Source organism: Eutrigla gurnardus (assembly GCF_963514095.1).
Source record: "Eutrigla gurnardus genome assembly, chromosome: 5".
In the NCBI taxonomy this organism is placed as follows: Eukaryota; Metazoa; Chordata; class Actinopteri; order Perciformes; family Triglidae; genus Eutrigla; species Eutrigla gurnardus.
The window spans coordinates 19,275,787-19,289,502 of record NC_139919.1 but is presented as its reverse complement, the minus strand read 5'-3'; the positions used below and the strand labels follow the sequence as shown (position 1 = coordinate 19,289,502).

At 45.2% G+C, this 13,716-nt stretch overlaps 2 protein-coding genes across 2 annotated transcripts in view; one reads left to right on the top strand and one right to left on the bottom strand.

Moving 5' to 3' along the window:
- The first annotated feature begins 1,767 nt into the window (after window positions 1-1,767).
- npas4a (neuronal PAS domain protein 4a) lies at window positions 1,768-7,679 on the top strand. The gene is made up of 8 exons (XM_084010255.1): window positions 1,768-2,295; window positions 2,700-2,854; window positions 2,949-3,051; window positions 3,161-3,470; window positions 3,588-3,697; window positions 3,861-3,996; window positions 4,111-5,888; window positions 6,003-7,679. Exons 1-8 carry the CDS (start codon window positions 2,121-2,123, stop codon window positions 6,029-6,031), a joined length of 2,796 nt encoding a protein of 931 aa, XP_083866381.1. The 5' UTR covers window positions 1,768-2,120; the 3' UTR covers window positions 6,032-7,679.
- Window positions 7,680-10,756: 3,077 nt separating this feature from the next.
- The window catches only part of mrpl11 (mitochondrial ribosomal protein L11), a 36,377-nt gene continuing 33,417 nt past the window's right edge, over window positions 10,757-13,716 (bottom strand). Inside the window, exons 4-6 of the mRNA XM_084010278.1 lie at window positions 12,977-13,070; window positions 12,368-12,527; window positions 10,757-10,984 (exon numbers count right to left, since the gene is read on the bottom strand). Of these exons, the coding sequence (XP_083866404.1) occupies window positions 10,870-10,984; window positions 12,368-12,527; window positions 12,977-13,070 (369 nt within the window). The 3' untranslated portion in view covers window positions 10,757-10,869. The remainder of the gene's footprint in view (window positions 10,985-12,367; window positions 12,528-12,976; window positions 13,071-13,716) is intronic.

Sequence of the window (13,716 nt, the reverse complement as noted above, 5' to 3'; positions counted from 1 at the left end):
TAAGTGTTCAGTGATAAAATGTCACTGTAGAATAAACACTGACACACACTGACACACACACACACACACACACACACACACACACACACACACACACACACACACACACACACACACACACACACACGTTCATCATCATTGACTTCCATCAATTCCCTGGAGATTCACCTTAATCTGAACTATAATGACACTAACAAGAATCCTAAACTCAACCCTAACATGTGGATGTGGGGGTTTGCCTCCTGTGTGTGTGTGTGTGTGTGTGTGTGTGTGTGCGTGTGTGTGCTCGGCCCCACATGTGAAGCACATACTCGGATCTATTTTGGGGGGCTAAAAGTGGAATCTCTTCATCTATAAATAGGAGGATGGGAGCGGGATGCGGGGGCGCGCCTCTCAGTCCTTGTGTCGGTCACCGGTGAGAGCTATTTTTAGAAACAACGCGGCTTACCTCAAGTAAGACTGGCGACAGAGGTTGCGAAATACCGGCTGCTATCTACGCGCGAGTACAATTATTAATGAATGCCATTCATTCTAATTTAAGCCTTTTGAAGCTCGATATTGTAGATTTTAATCAGGGAGACAACACAGCACCGAATCACACATTAAACTCATTCGTTAAGAACTATAATAAGATGGTTGCTGTGTTTGATGGCCTCCGCTGTTCTTATATGCCTCATATATTGGTGTCTTGACAGATGACCTGTGGTTGTTTCCTATCATCCACGTTTTATCCTACAATAAACAATAACTTCGAAGCAAATCACCTCGGAGTCTATTCCCGCCTGTGAATTGTTCCGAATCTGAAAAAACAACAACATATTGTCCACAAGAGAAATGGAGATTTGTCTCTGGCGTTTATCACATATAGTGCACATAACATATGATTGTATTTATAAAGCAAATATTGAGAAATGAAAATGTTCAGACAATTCCCTTTATTGCCTTTTAACAAAACGAAAAACATAGAATTGCAGTGAAGACACGGATCATGCGCAGCATTCATGTCTAAAAGTCTTGGGGGGAAAATGGAGGCAAATTCCGTGCAGCTCTATGCGCCCATTGCTGTTTTCAGCTGCACAGGAATGATCCATTCATAAAAGGCTATAGAGACGGAGCCACTGCGTCCATGTCCGCCTCGGTGACGGAGCTCTGCAGCATCAAGCTCACACGTTTACAATGTTGGCACTAGATATATGTGGTCGAGGTGAAATGATTGAATCGCACCTAACAAGCAGATGCTGTGTTTACCGACAGGTCCGGGACAAACAGGCGGTGACGCGTAGCCTACCTCAGGTGCCAGACACATAAACACAGAGACCTCGTTCGTATGCAACTCAGTCCTCCCATCCCCCCCTCCTCCTCCTCCTCCTTCCCCGCACCCCCTCCTCCTCACCGAATACACCGGAGTCCGGTGACTCCGTTTACGTTTTACGCTTGCTCCGCCCCTTACTCGGTTTTGTCCAAATCGGGCTTTTTGCGTCGCCGGAGCTCCCGATTTCAGCCCGACGTCATCACCGAGTAGAGGGAAGCGCTGACGTCGGAGGAGAGTCACCGAAAGGAGAGGGCACGGGAGAGGGAGGGGGAGAGCTCCACCACGGCTTACACTGATATGAGACATATCTATCCCCCTCGCCCCCCTCTTCATCTCCACCCCCCTCCCTCCGTTTTACGTCGGTGTCGGTGCGTTGGGAGCCCCCCTACTCCGGTGGAGTCCCAGACTATATAAGTGACCGGCGAGCAGAGTCCCTCAACCAGATTTACGGGTTCCGGACTTCAGTGCGAGAGACGGCTACCAAAGCCGCCGATTCACCTGCACTCCGAGAGGGAGGACAGATATCCAGCAGCCGGCCAGCACCCCAGCTGGACGCTGTGGCGGAGCTAAAGCAGACGGAGACCGGGCAGGAGAAGGTTTGGAAACCTTTCTCTGGGAAACAAACACTAGCTGACATGAACGTCCAATAACACAGCTCAGAGCTTTTCCCACTTTTACGACCTGTCTCTCAACACATCTCGGAGACAGGGCAGCCGGACTCCAGCCGAGGCTCACACAGCACTCCGCTCACAACTCTCCAACTCACACCTGGAGGAATCTCGATAGTTCACCGCAACGACCGGCCACGATGTACCGCTCAACCAAAGGAGCGTCCAAAGCTCGGCGGGACCAGATCAACGCCGAGATCCGGAACCTGAAGGACTTGTTGCCCATATCCGATGCGGATAAAGCGCGGCTCTCCTATCTGCACAACATGTCTCTAGCCTGCATGTACACCAGGAAATCCGTCTTCTTCACTCAAGGTAAGAAGGAATTTACTCGGAATAAAACGACCTGTTGATGATTGCACCGCAGAACGACTGCGATCTTAGACCGTGGCGGAATCAACAAGTGTTTTAGTGGCACCACAGTGAAATGGCTTGATATAAATCAACTGTTCGGATAAACCGTAGAGCTGTGGGTGATTAATTACCCTTAAATAATCGATGGAGAAGCTCATAAAGGCGATTAAATAGCAGTTTGTCGCTGTCCACGGTGCTGAAACGTTTCAGCGCTATAAATACAGCCGCGCCGCTGTCCATGGTCCTGAAACACACTGCGGCTGCTGTTTTTCTCATTGCGGGGATCACATTATGTTCTGTTCATTCTCACCAAGTTCAGCTTCATTAACAAATGCCTACTCTGTCATTTTGTTGTGCCTTTCTAGATGCGGGGACTCTCGATGAGAGCGCGAGCTTTCTGTCTTTCCTCGAACTGTCGGAGTTGATGCAGACGCTGCCGGGGTTTCTGATGCTGGTGACTGGGGAAGGGAAGCTCCTGTACCTGTCAGACAGCGTCTCCGAGCACCTCGGACACTCCATGGTGAGTCTGCAGGCAACCGATTCATTAGGTCGGTGTTAATATTAAAGTTCTACTGTGGACTTCATAAATAATGCTTCCCGTTTGTATTTTTTAGGTGGATCTTGTGGCACAGGGAGACAGTGTGTATGATATCATCGACGCCTCAGACCACTTTATCATGAGGAGCAACCTGTCAACCTCCACCTCACTTGAGATGGGTAAGTCAAACATCACATGCACAAGTTAAATCGTTTTTTACTCCACCCTATTGGGACTGATTACTGAATGTGATTTTTAATAAACATTCTGCCATCTTTTTCCTCATAGACCGTCTCTTCCGCTGCCGTTTCAACACCTCCAAGTCCGTGCGGAGGCAGAGTGCTGGGAACAAGCTGGTTCTGATCCGTTCTCGCTGCCTCTCCCCCTTTTCTGCTACGGTTGCCGCCGGGTCCTACTGGACATCCAACCCTGTGTGGGTGTGTTTCTGCTCCCCTCTGGAGCCCCACCCGACACGCTCCGGCCCCGGGGCAGAGAGGGAGTCAACCAGTACCCCTCCCCTGGCTGAGGCTAACTTGTTCCTGGCTTGCTTCCACTCCCAGCATAGCCGGGACATGAGGCTACAGACTGCCCAGGACAGGTGAGTTCACACAACCTCCACCTGTCAATATTTACTGGTGTATTAATCTGTTTATAAGACAACTAAATGGGTAAAGAAATGTCCTCCTAACACATCACCGCCCACTCTCTCCTATAGTGTGAGTGCCTATCTTGGCTTTGATGTGACAGCTTTACGCTCATCCTCCTGGTACAGCCTCCTCCACCCACAGGATCTGTCACATGCCTCCACTCAGCACCGCAGCCTATGTAAGTGTACTCTTCACGCATACCTACCGGTTACAACCACCCGTGCCCACACAATTACACACACACATCGTGCCCACTGGCACATCCACGCAGTGAAAAACACAATGATGATTAACAGGATTACAAACCGATGCCAACCTATGCTGTGATTGTTGTTCAACAGTGAGGGAAGGAGGGGAGGGCAGAGCTGAAATGGTGGTGCGTGTGCAAGCTCAGGACCAGTCGTGGGTTTGGCTCTACATGGTGCTGCAGCTGCAGTCAGGAGAAATCCCCATCAGCAGCAACAACTACATCATCAGGTATTTACTGCCTATTTTTAAACAACACACCGATTAAGAGACAAAATAGTGGTTAATACAGGCACATACACAATCCATACTCACTGTTAAATCTCTGTTTCTTCTCTCTCTCAGTGAGGCTGAAGCCTGGTCAGTGCGTCAGCAGCTTAGCTCAGAGCACACCCAGCTGACCCTGGTTCTCAGTAGTGGTGCCTCTCAGCAGGAGGGTGTGAGCCTCCAGTCTCCAGATACCCTGTCCAGCCCAGACCAGGTCTTCACCCCAGGCAGCAGCGGTCTCTCAGCCCAGTCCTTTGACTTCAGCACTGCTGGCTGCAGCGTGGGCTCCTCTGATGAACCCGGAAGCTCTGCTGCTGAGGCCATGCAGGTGGAGGGTGACCCCCGTTCCAGTATCTCCTCCCTCGAGGAAGAAAGTTTCTTCCAGCAGCATCCTGCTGAAAGGCCCTCGGCTGCCTCCTCCCCCACTCCAGTTACTGTTGAAACAGTAGAAGACTTAGACTTTTTGACCCAGAACATTCTCCTGCCGCCGTCCTTCCAGCTGGACCCTCCACTGCCGTCTCTCCCCCTGCCTCTCCCCCCTGTCCCCACCTCACAAGCTCAGCAGACCAAAGAGTTTGTGTGCACACCACCCTACACTCCCCATGTTGTTGGGGCTAGCTTCCCATTCGGCGAACCCCTCTTCAGCTTCGACCCCGCTGGCACTACCACTCCTCCTCCCTCGACTACAACAGCCACAGCCACCACCTCATTGGCCCCTTCAGCTTCCTCCTCCGCCCCGCCAACTACCGCCTCCAGCCCTTCTCCCCCAACCACCCTGTCTACCAAGCTCCCCTTGAAGCTAGTCACACCATCCACTGACTTCCTCTTCTCTGGCGAGCATGGCAGTGGTGGCCTTTATGAGAAACTTCCCCCTACACCCGACAGCCCCGGAGACGGCGATTGCACAGTGATGACCCTGCCCGAGGTTCGGGGTCCACTGTATGTAGATGTACCAATGGGGCCCCTCCAGTGTCCCCCTGAGGGCCTCCTCACCCCTGAGGCATCACCTGGTAAACAGCCCTGCCTCTCCTTCTTCTCCCTGGAGAGAGAGAGGGAGAAGGAGAGGGCAGAAATCTCCCTCTTAGCTCAGCACATCAGCTCACTTGCAGAGGGATTCTACCTAGATCCACTCTTGTCCAAACTCTCTCCTCCCTCTATGTCACCCTCTTCGTCCCCTCCCTCCCCCTTCCTGTCACCCACCATAGAAACTGCTGATGTTGATTCAGTCCACATGCTTAGGGAGTTTTATCCCATCAAAGCATGGCGAGGTCTGGACGTCCCCATGTTCCTTGATGATGATGATTCTCTGTTTGAAGAGAGCATCTTAGAAAACCTCCTCCAAGACAACTTTGTTCCTCCTCAGCCCCTTGACCTCTCCTCCCCCTCCACCTCCCCTATGCCCATTCCTTCCAGCCCAATCTCTCCTCAAACCCCAGTGTGTTGGCACCAAACCTCCCAGTACGAGGGAGTGGGCCACTTCTGTAGCGTCCAATCGGCGCAATGTAACTCCATGGCTGGGTGTGGGGCAAGCGTGGCTGCTGAGGCCGGGGCTTTGACGGAAGGGGAGGGGCTAGCGGAGGAAGCAATGGAGATCGAGGTGGTGTCATCTCCCGTGTCCTCTTGCTCCTCCATCCCAGCTTCCCCTCCCCTGATCCTCACTGCCTCCCCCAGCCCCACCACCTCCATGCCCGTCATCTCGCCCACGCCCGCTGTGTCTTACAATCAGTCCCTCCTGGAGGAACTGGCCGTCCTGGATCCCGTGTTTGGGGCAGGTGTCTCGATCGCCCCTGGCTTAGGGCAACAACCTGAGTTGTATCAACTCCAATGTCATCCATCGCCACAGTGCTTCCACAAAGGTAAGAATCTGTCTCCTTCCCCTTTTTAAATCTTAGTGTTGGTAAATGAGATGATGAAAACCCATCTTTTATAATTCACCACTAATGCCTCCTTTCTCTCTTTTTGTCTTTTAGATGGGAGTGGAAGTGTTCCTCCGTTCTAAAATAAGTCTGTGACTTACTTCATTAAGTATGGCATATTGTCATATTTTGTGGAGCCCCTTTTACTGAAAAGTAAAAAATTATTAAGTGTATAAATATACATAATGTATATACAATTTAAGGACTTTAACTCCTACATGTCTCCTAAGAACAAAGATTGGATTTATATTTTTGTTCAGTCATTAATCTGTATACTACTACAAAACTGGTGCAGCATTTACATGATGGTTCAACCACATGGACTCATAACTGTCTGGGTTTTGAGTCCATGTGGTGTCTTTCAGCTTCTCTGTAACACAAGCTTCAGAAATGATCCAGAGAAACTTCTCTGAACTTGTAAGCGCTGTTTTACTTCCAGATGCGCATTTGTATTCACTCGTAGTGAAAAATCTGTTGTGAACAAAAAAAAAAAAATTACATTTCTTGCTTTTTCAATGAGATGAATTTTCGCACTTTGCCTGACATGCAGCAACGCAAACCCAAATCTCAAATGTATTGGCAGTCAAATGTTTACAAATTCTTTACATCCTTAGGATGACCACAACCAGTATATCAAATATTGTATACAGTCTTCAGAGCCAGTGCAGCTCTGATTTGAAAGCACTCTTCCTCACAGCCTCAGAGGCGACATCAAAACTTTAAACCAGACACTTTGAGCTTTGAGTTTGCGGCTTTGAATCTTAAACATTTCATATTTATCTCTCCATCTAAAGTTTTGTGTATCAATGTTATGTGCAAACAAAAAAGAAAAACACACGTGAAGAGATCCTGGCATGAGAAGATCTCGAGGATGCTGCAGGTGTCCATTGCTTTACATGACGTAACAACAAACAAGAAATTCTCTGGAAGTTTGCCGGAGCTCTGATCACGCTACAAATCCACTGCTACGTTGTATTGTACATTAGACTCTGAATGTGGGGCTCTTCAGGTCCCTGCTGGCCCGAGCACAGTTGGCTGGATATTGTTGCAGCATCAATATTTGCAATGCTGGCAGCTTATAGCGGCTCCTGTGCGCCTGAAACGGCCTTGACCTGCTGAACTCTGAACTCTTTATCATGTCCATTCAACATGGACATTTACATCGTTGCTCCACTGGAGCGCGGTGTAGTGAGGCACAATTGACTATGTGAATGAGTGATTCTTCTTTTTTGAGAGGGGTTAGAATACAAAAAGTTTTGTTTTAAAAAATGAAAATACGGATGGGGTGCTATTTCTATTCTGTTACCAAGCGACACGGGTTGAGAATGGTACTATTCCCATGGTGTCGACATGCTCACGTAGAGTTGTCTACGGTCAAGTAAAGGATTGATTCCTACGTTCTAGCTATTAAAGGCTAAGTTAATATAATGTGTAAAATTACTATATTGTATGTGTGATACTTAAAAAAAAAGAGGTTATTGCATATGCATTATGTCTGAAGATATAGGCATACCGGTACGTTCTTTTCAGAAAGGTTGTACACATTTGTACATTTGTATGAAACTGTTATTGGTCTGTACATATAAGAAAGAGATTTTTATTGCATAAGATTGAATATATTCTAAACATCTTACTTACTGCAGAATGGACATTGTGGATCAGTGTTCTATTGTGTTGCTTATAAGTGTATTTGATTGTCATACAAATGCATTTATATTAAAAGTGCACTTAATGCGACTGATGCAGTTGTGTCGTCATAGTCAAACCCCTTGTTCCTCCCTCAGCCTCATCATCATCATCACCATCACCATCATCACCACCATCATCCCACCATCCCTGCCTCTTTTCCTCCCTCCCATACACTCGCCTCCATTTCTTCCCCTGGAGCGAGTTTCGCTCAGCAACAGCACTGACGCACACACATGACGAGACAGAATGAGACACTATCTGACTCAGACTGACGCACGCTCTTGGCATCGAGGTTTTTGCGTGCGAGCATAACACACACAGTTGGCCTCCCACACACACACACACACACACACACACACAAACAATAGTAGGCATACGACCCCCCCTTTACAAATCACAGTAGCCCACATTCACTGATGTACCTGCGACTCCATCAGCGCTCAGCGTGGTGTAAGACTCCATATATAGGCATTCCTGCTCAAGAGCTCTGACTGAAAACGCCTCCCATCTATTCTCAGCCTCCATTCAGAAGGATCAGGGAGGGGAGGGCAGGAGAAAGAGGGGAGACAAAGAATGAGTGAGAGGAGGCTAAAATTAGAGGTACAGTAAAGAGGGATGTGGGACAAACTGATACTCCGTCACCACAGGATGGAGAGGTGAATACAATAAAAAATCGCAGGAGAGAAACACACGGATAACTCATTTCCTGCACATCATTACAGATAAAAGATAGAAGGTGCTTGTCATGGATCCATTTCCTGACAGATCTCATCACCCGTGCCACAAAACATAGAATACAAAATCCATTACATGCTAAGAGGTAAAGCGTTTAACGTTATGCTGGTTTTCTGCAAGCGAACATTTCGTTCCATCACTAGCTTGTGCTGCAGTGTATCTGTGAGGGTGAAGATGAGCACTGGAGGAAGTGCTGCTCAGCTGACTGCTGCTATCTTCTGGCAAAGACAAGTACTGCACAGGCAGCAGCATCTACTGTGTGTTAAGAGGCCATGTTAGGAAAAGGTTATGAAAAGGGCAGGATCATAGCTTTATACTTCACAAAAAAGTTCCAGGTGTAAAGTATGACACTATTCAAACCTCACGTAAAGGCAGAGTCCATGTAGGCGTAATATGTTTAAGATCATTAGAATATTAAAGGATAGGTTCACATTTGTAAGTCTTACTCACATGCATTCTGTTATTGGCCCCCCAGCAGCCTTGAAGACACTCATTCATTCTCTGCATTTCCTTGGACAGTGTTTCATTGCAGAGCTGTGGAGGAGGAATGGTCACACGACAGTGGAAATGTGTGCTTTTATGTGTGCTCAAGGGCACTTCAGCAAGGACAAAAAAGCAGAGCTGGGAATCGGACCCCCAACCGTGGGATGAATAGATGACTGCTTCAACTTCCTGAGTCACAGCTTTAATGCTGGAAGATTAAAACGTTAGAAGCGAACACAGTAGGGGTGTGAATCTTTGGCTTCACAGTGATTTGATTCGATTAACGATACAGTAGTTGGCGATTCGATTCAAGGACGATTTTTTTCTTTTTGTAACGATTCGATTCGATTCTGTAAACCACGATTCGATTCAGTAACTTGTAACCAAAATTCTATATCCATGAAATAAACATGCAATAATGCGAGTGAGACTATTTGTATTCTTCTGAAAGGTGAAAAATAACATATTTATTCTAGAAAAAGTAAACCTGCATAATATTTTATGCTGAATACAAAAATGTAATTAAACATTGCTCAGTTATTTTGAACATTTTTCAATAGACTACATGCTGGCAGGGGAGAGAGTGTCTTAAACGTATAAAAATGGAATAAACTTCCTGAAGATGTAAGACTTGCCCCAACTCTGACCACTTTTAAAACTAGACTGAAAACCTTTATGTTCACCATAGCTTTCTGCTAAATCTTTTAATGTCTGCACTGTTTTTAATTATTGCAAATATGTTTTTATTCTCCTTTCTTTCTGTAATGCATTTTTAAATTTGCCTTTATTTTCTTTTAATTCTTCTATTTTTTTTTCACTTTGTTGTATGATGTGAAGCACTTTGAGTCTGCCTTGTGTATGAAATGTGCTATACAAATAAAGTTGCCTTGCCTTGCCTAAAACATTAATCATAAGTAAGAATCACGATTCATCCGATTAAATGCATTAATATCGATTATTGGTGAAGCCAAAACGATTAATTCTATTTATTTATTTTAGCAGATCGATTTAGTTGAATCTATAGGACTGACAATCGATTCATCGATTAATCGAATGAATCGTTACACCTCTAACAGTTGGCTATTTCAACGATGAAGACTTGAGTGATCTCAATGGCACTTCAGCAAAGAAGAAAAAGCAGAGCCGGGAATCGAACCCCCAACCTTGGGACGAATAGATGACTGCTTCCACTTCCTGAGTCACAGCTTTAATGCTGGAAGATTAAAATGTTAGAAGCGAACACAGTATAGAGGGAGGGAACAATTACAGCATCTAATACAACTCTGAATGATATCAACATACAGGAAAGGTAATGTTCATGGGAATTAATTGTGTTATTTAGGGCTATAAGTACTGAATATTTTGATTTATCAGCTAGTTATTTTTCTGATTAATCAATATCAGTGAATCGAGAAAATAAGCACTAGTTAAATGTCTATGTATTACATAAGCCATAACACTTTATATTTGCAAAACAAAAAAAAGTTAAATAATTCATAACTTAGAACGTATTTGTTTTAAAATAACTACAATCATCTAGATCCTCCCGCCCTGAGTCTATGTGATTTCTGCAACAATTCATGTGATGAACCCTTTAGATTACAGATTGATGAGATCTGCACAGCCCGACAAGAAACCAAACCGCTTGTTAATAATAGATAACAACATCAAACAGACTAAACATACAAATCTTTCCAAGACAGAGCAATTATAGTTTCATTAACTCGGCTCAGAGGAAATGAAACGCTCAGGGTCATAAATATTTTCAAAATGAGAGTGGATGCTATTGTTTCCAAAATGTAGCTGATGTTAAATCTTTAAAATTGTTCTAAAATACAGAAACCCGAAGAAAATCGCTGTGAAGAAAATATCAGATGTGATAAAGGAGAAAAGAAGTCGTGTAACAATTAACTGTTTATTAACTGACAAACACAACATGATGTATGCATGGAGTTGACTTTTAGAGTCAATACAAATAGGAATGAGGGGCGAATAGTAAAAACGCTGCAGGACTTCACTTCTTTTTGCCCGACGCGGCTTCAGCTGCAGCCGCCGCAGCTGCTACTGCATCAGCTTTCATCTTCTCCTCCCTCTGCTCCAAGAAGGCTTGGTACTCATCAGCTGAGAGACTGAAGAGGAGGAGGGAGAGAAGAAGAAGAAAAACTTTCATGAATCAAACTCCCACTTAATGCTACAGGAAACTCAAACCTACTGTTAAATGTTTAAAAGACAAAATGTTAAGGATGGTGAGCCTTACACTCCTACAACCTTTTGAAGCAACATTTAATAAAATTGGATGAAAAAACAGCACATTAACATATATTCAGTGGAGATGGTGATATTAAATAGCATACATTTATATTTGTTCCAGTCAAAAATCCTTCAGCTATCTGCAACATTAACTTTAATCATAGTTTTTGTCCCGCAGAATCAAAAAGGCAATGATCTTCTTCCTGGCCTCCCCGCAGTGCAGCAGCGCTCAACAACCATCCAGCAAGAAATCCATTGTGAAAGAGACAGAGATGCCAATTCCTCCACTGACGGTACTTTCAATAAAACATAATGCACTGCAGCCGTAGGACATGTGGAGTTCTGAAAAGGATTCTAGGATACGTACAAAATTATTAAGGGAAGAAGAAACGACTGCGGCAGATAAAGGGAGTGCCTTTGTGCAAGAATGCTGAACTGAAACCGTTGAAGCTGCGCAGGTAATAAATGATGAATATCTGAGCACAGGTGGATGTTAAGATGCAAAGCCCCTGATGGGAACGCTAGTCAGTCTGTGGAGGAAGTTCACATCTGGAAAATCTTATATATTCTGATACAAAAGCATGAAAACACTTCTCTGGGTTGTCCGGCTTCCTCCCACAGTCCAACATGCAGGTCAGGTTAATTGATTACTCTAAACTACCCTTGGGTGTGATTGTGAATGGTTTGCCTGTTAGCAGCTCCTCCATTGTCTTTGCTCATAGAATTGTAGGAGAGTAACATCCATCCAACAGTTCACTCAAAAATCAAGGAAATTATAATATACTATGAATCAATACATACAATATATACTGAAGCTGTAAGTGTTCTGTGGTCCTTTGACTGTTATCTACAGTATCTGACCTCTAGTGGCCGCCAGGAGAAGCTTGTTTAATGTTTATTGGTTTTTTTTCCCTTTCTTCTCTCTCTCTTTTCTAAGAGAGATGCTCATTGCTCATTGTTTTACCATTTTAACCAAGTGTAAACTACCCTATGTCTGATTACCACCAAAATGCATGTTATCAGCCAGTCACATGTTAATGAGATGGATGTCGTAGTAATTCCAAGAAGTCTAATGATGTGAGATCATATTGCAGCGGACAGAGAGTTGAATTTGGGTGTTGTGATCCTGAAAATACAGCCTCCTCTATAGCAAGGACATAATATTGAAGCAGTGCTTGGGTGCACACAGGTCAACTCTATGGTATGTCATGTCGATATCTTGAAATGATGAAAAGTGCATCGAGCACAGAGTCGAGACTTACTCGGGGACAATCTTGATGCCCAGCGAACGCGCTGAGCCGATGATGCTTTTGACGACTGTCTCGAGGGAGGCATTCCTCATTTTGAAGCACTCATCCTGGGCTTTTACCTGGGCGATCTCGTACACCGCTCTCACAGACACCATCCCCGCTGTCTCGTGACCTTCACACACACACACACACACACACACAAAAACAGATTTCAGCTTGTAAGTAAAGAAGAAAATCTCAATAAACGTACAAAAAAAAAGGATTGGCACAAAAGAGGACAACGTGGGGGGTTAAACGTGTGTGTGTGTGTGTGTGTGTGTGCGTGCTGGGGACGGTTTAGAGGTGGTATTAGGAGTCAAGAGCCGAGACGAGGCTGGAGATAGCTTCATATCTCGGATAAAAGGCGGGAAATCCATAATTCTCTTTTTGTAACACACCACCTTTGCCACTTCCTTCCTCTGCTGCAGTTTCCCCGCATGCCATGAATATAACAGCAACAATCACAGCAAAGCTCAAAACCGAGCCGAGGGAGAGACGCGTGTCCGTTACAGGATGGGCTCAGGGGGGTGGCTCGGGGGAGGGGGGGGAGGGTAGATGCCTTGGTGCAGCAGCACATCTCACCTGTCTTTCCAGCCCCTTTTGCGATGCCTGCTGCTTGCTTGAGGAAGTAAGAGACTGTGGGCTGGCCGATTTTCAGGTCATAGGTTCGGTCCGGCTGAGGACACAGAGGAATCACAGTTAAAACGTGCACGAAGGTCGGCCAGAAACGGACTGTAGCCAGGGTTCAGTAAGTACATACATTTAAAAACACCCCTCTCACTCACTTTAAAAACCAAACAAACCCTTTCTGTCTTAAACATGCACTTGATGGCATCATCCTCACCAGATGATGATCCATGTAGAAGACACTTAATATTGAATACAAAAATTGCATTGTTCTTGTGTTCCAGTGAAGGTAGTCCTATATTAGAATAATGATATAGAAAAACTTAAGGTGAAACTTAGTTTTTATATAACCCTGTTTGACAGCAGCTGTTGTGTTTCAGCTTAGGAGCAAGACAGACCTGCTGACATGACTATAAACTCTGATATCCAGAACATTAGCTTCCACACTGTAGGAAAATATAACTTAAAAACATAATTATATATGAAATGCTCTCTGGTCCTGGAAGTAAAGTTGGTTGCGTAAAAGCCTTCAAAACCTATAATTTGTTATTCCTGTGTAATAGGATGTCATCTTTAAAAAAGTGATTTGACGTCATCATTTCCAGAAATAATACTGAAAATGTGTCCTTGTTGTCCTCAATGGTAGCAATGGCCAAAGATATGTATCTCAGTTTATGAGTCATTGCTTTTCCCTC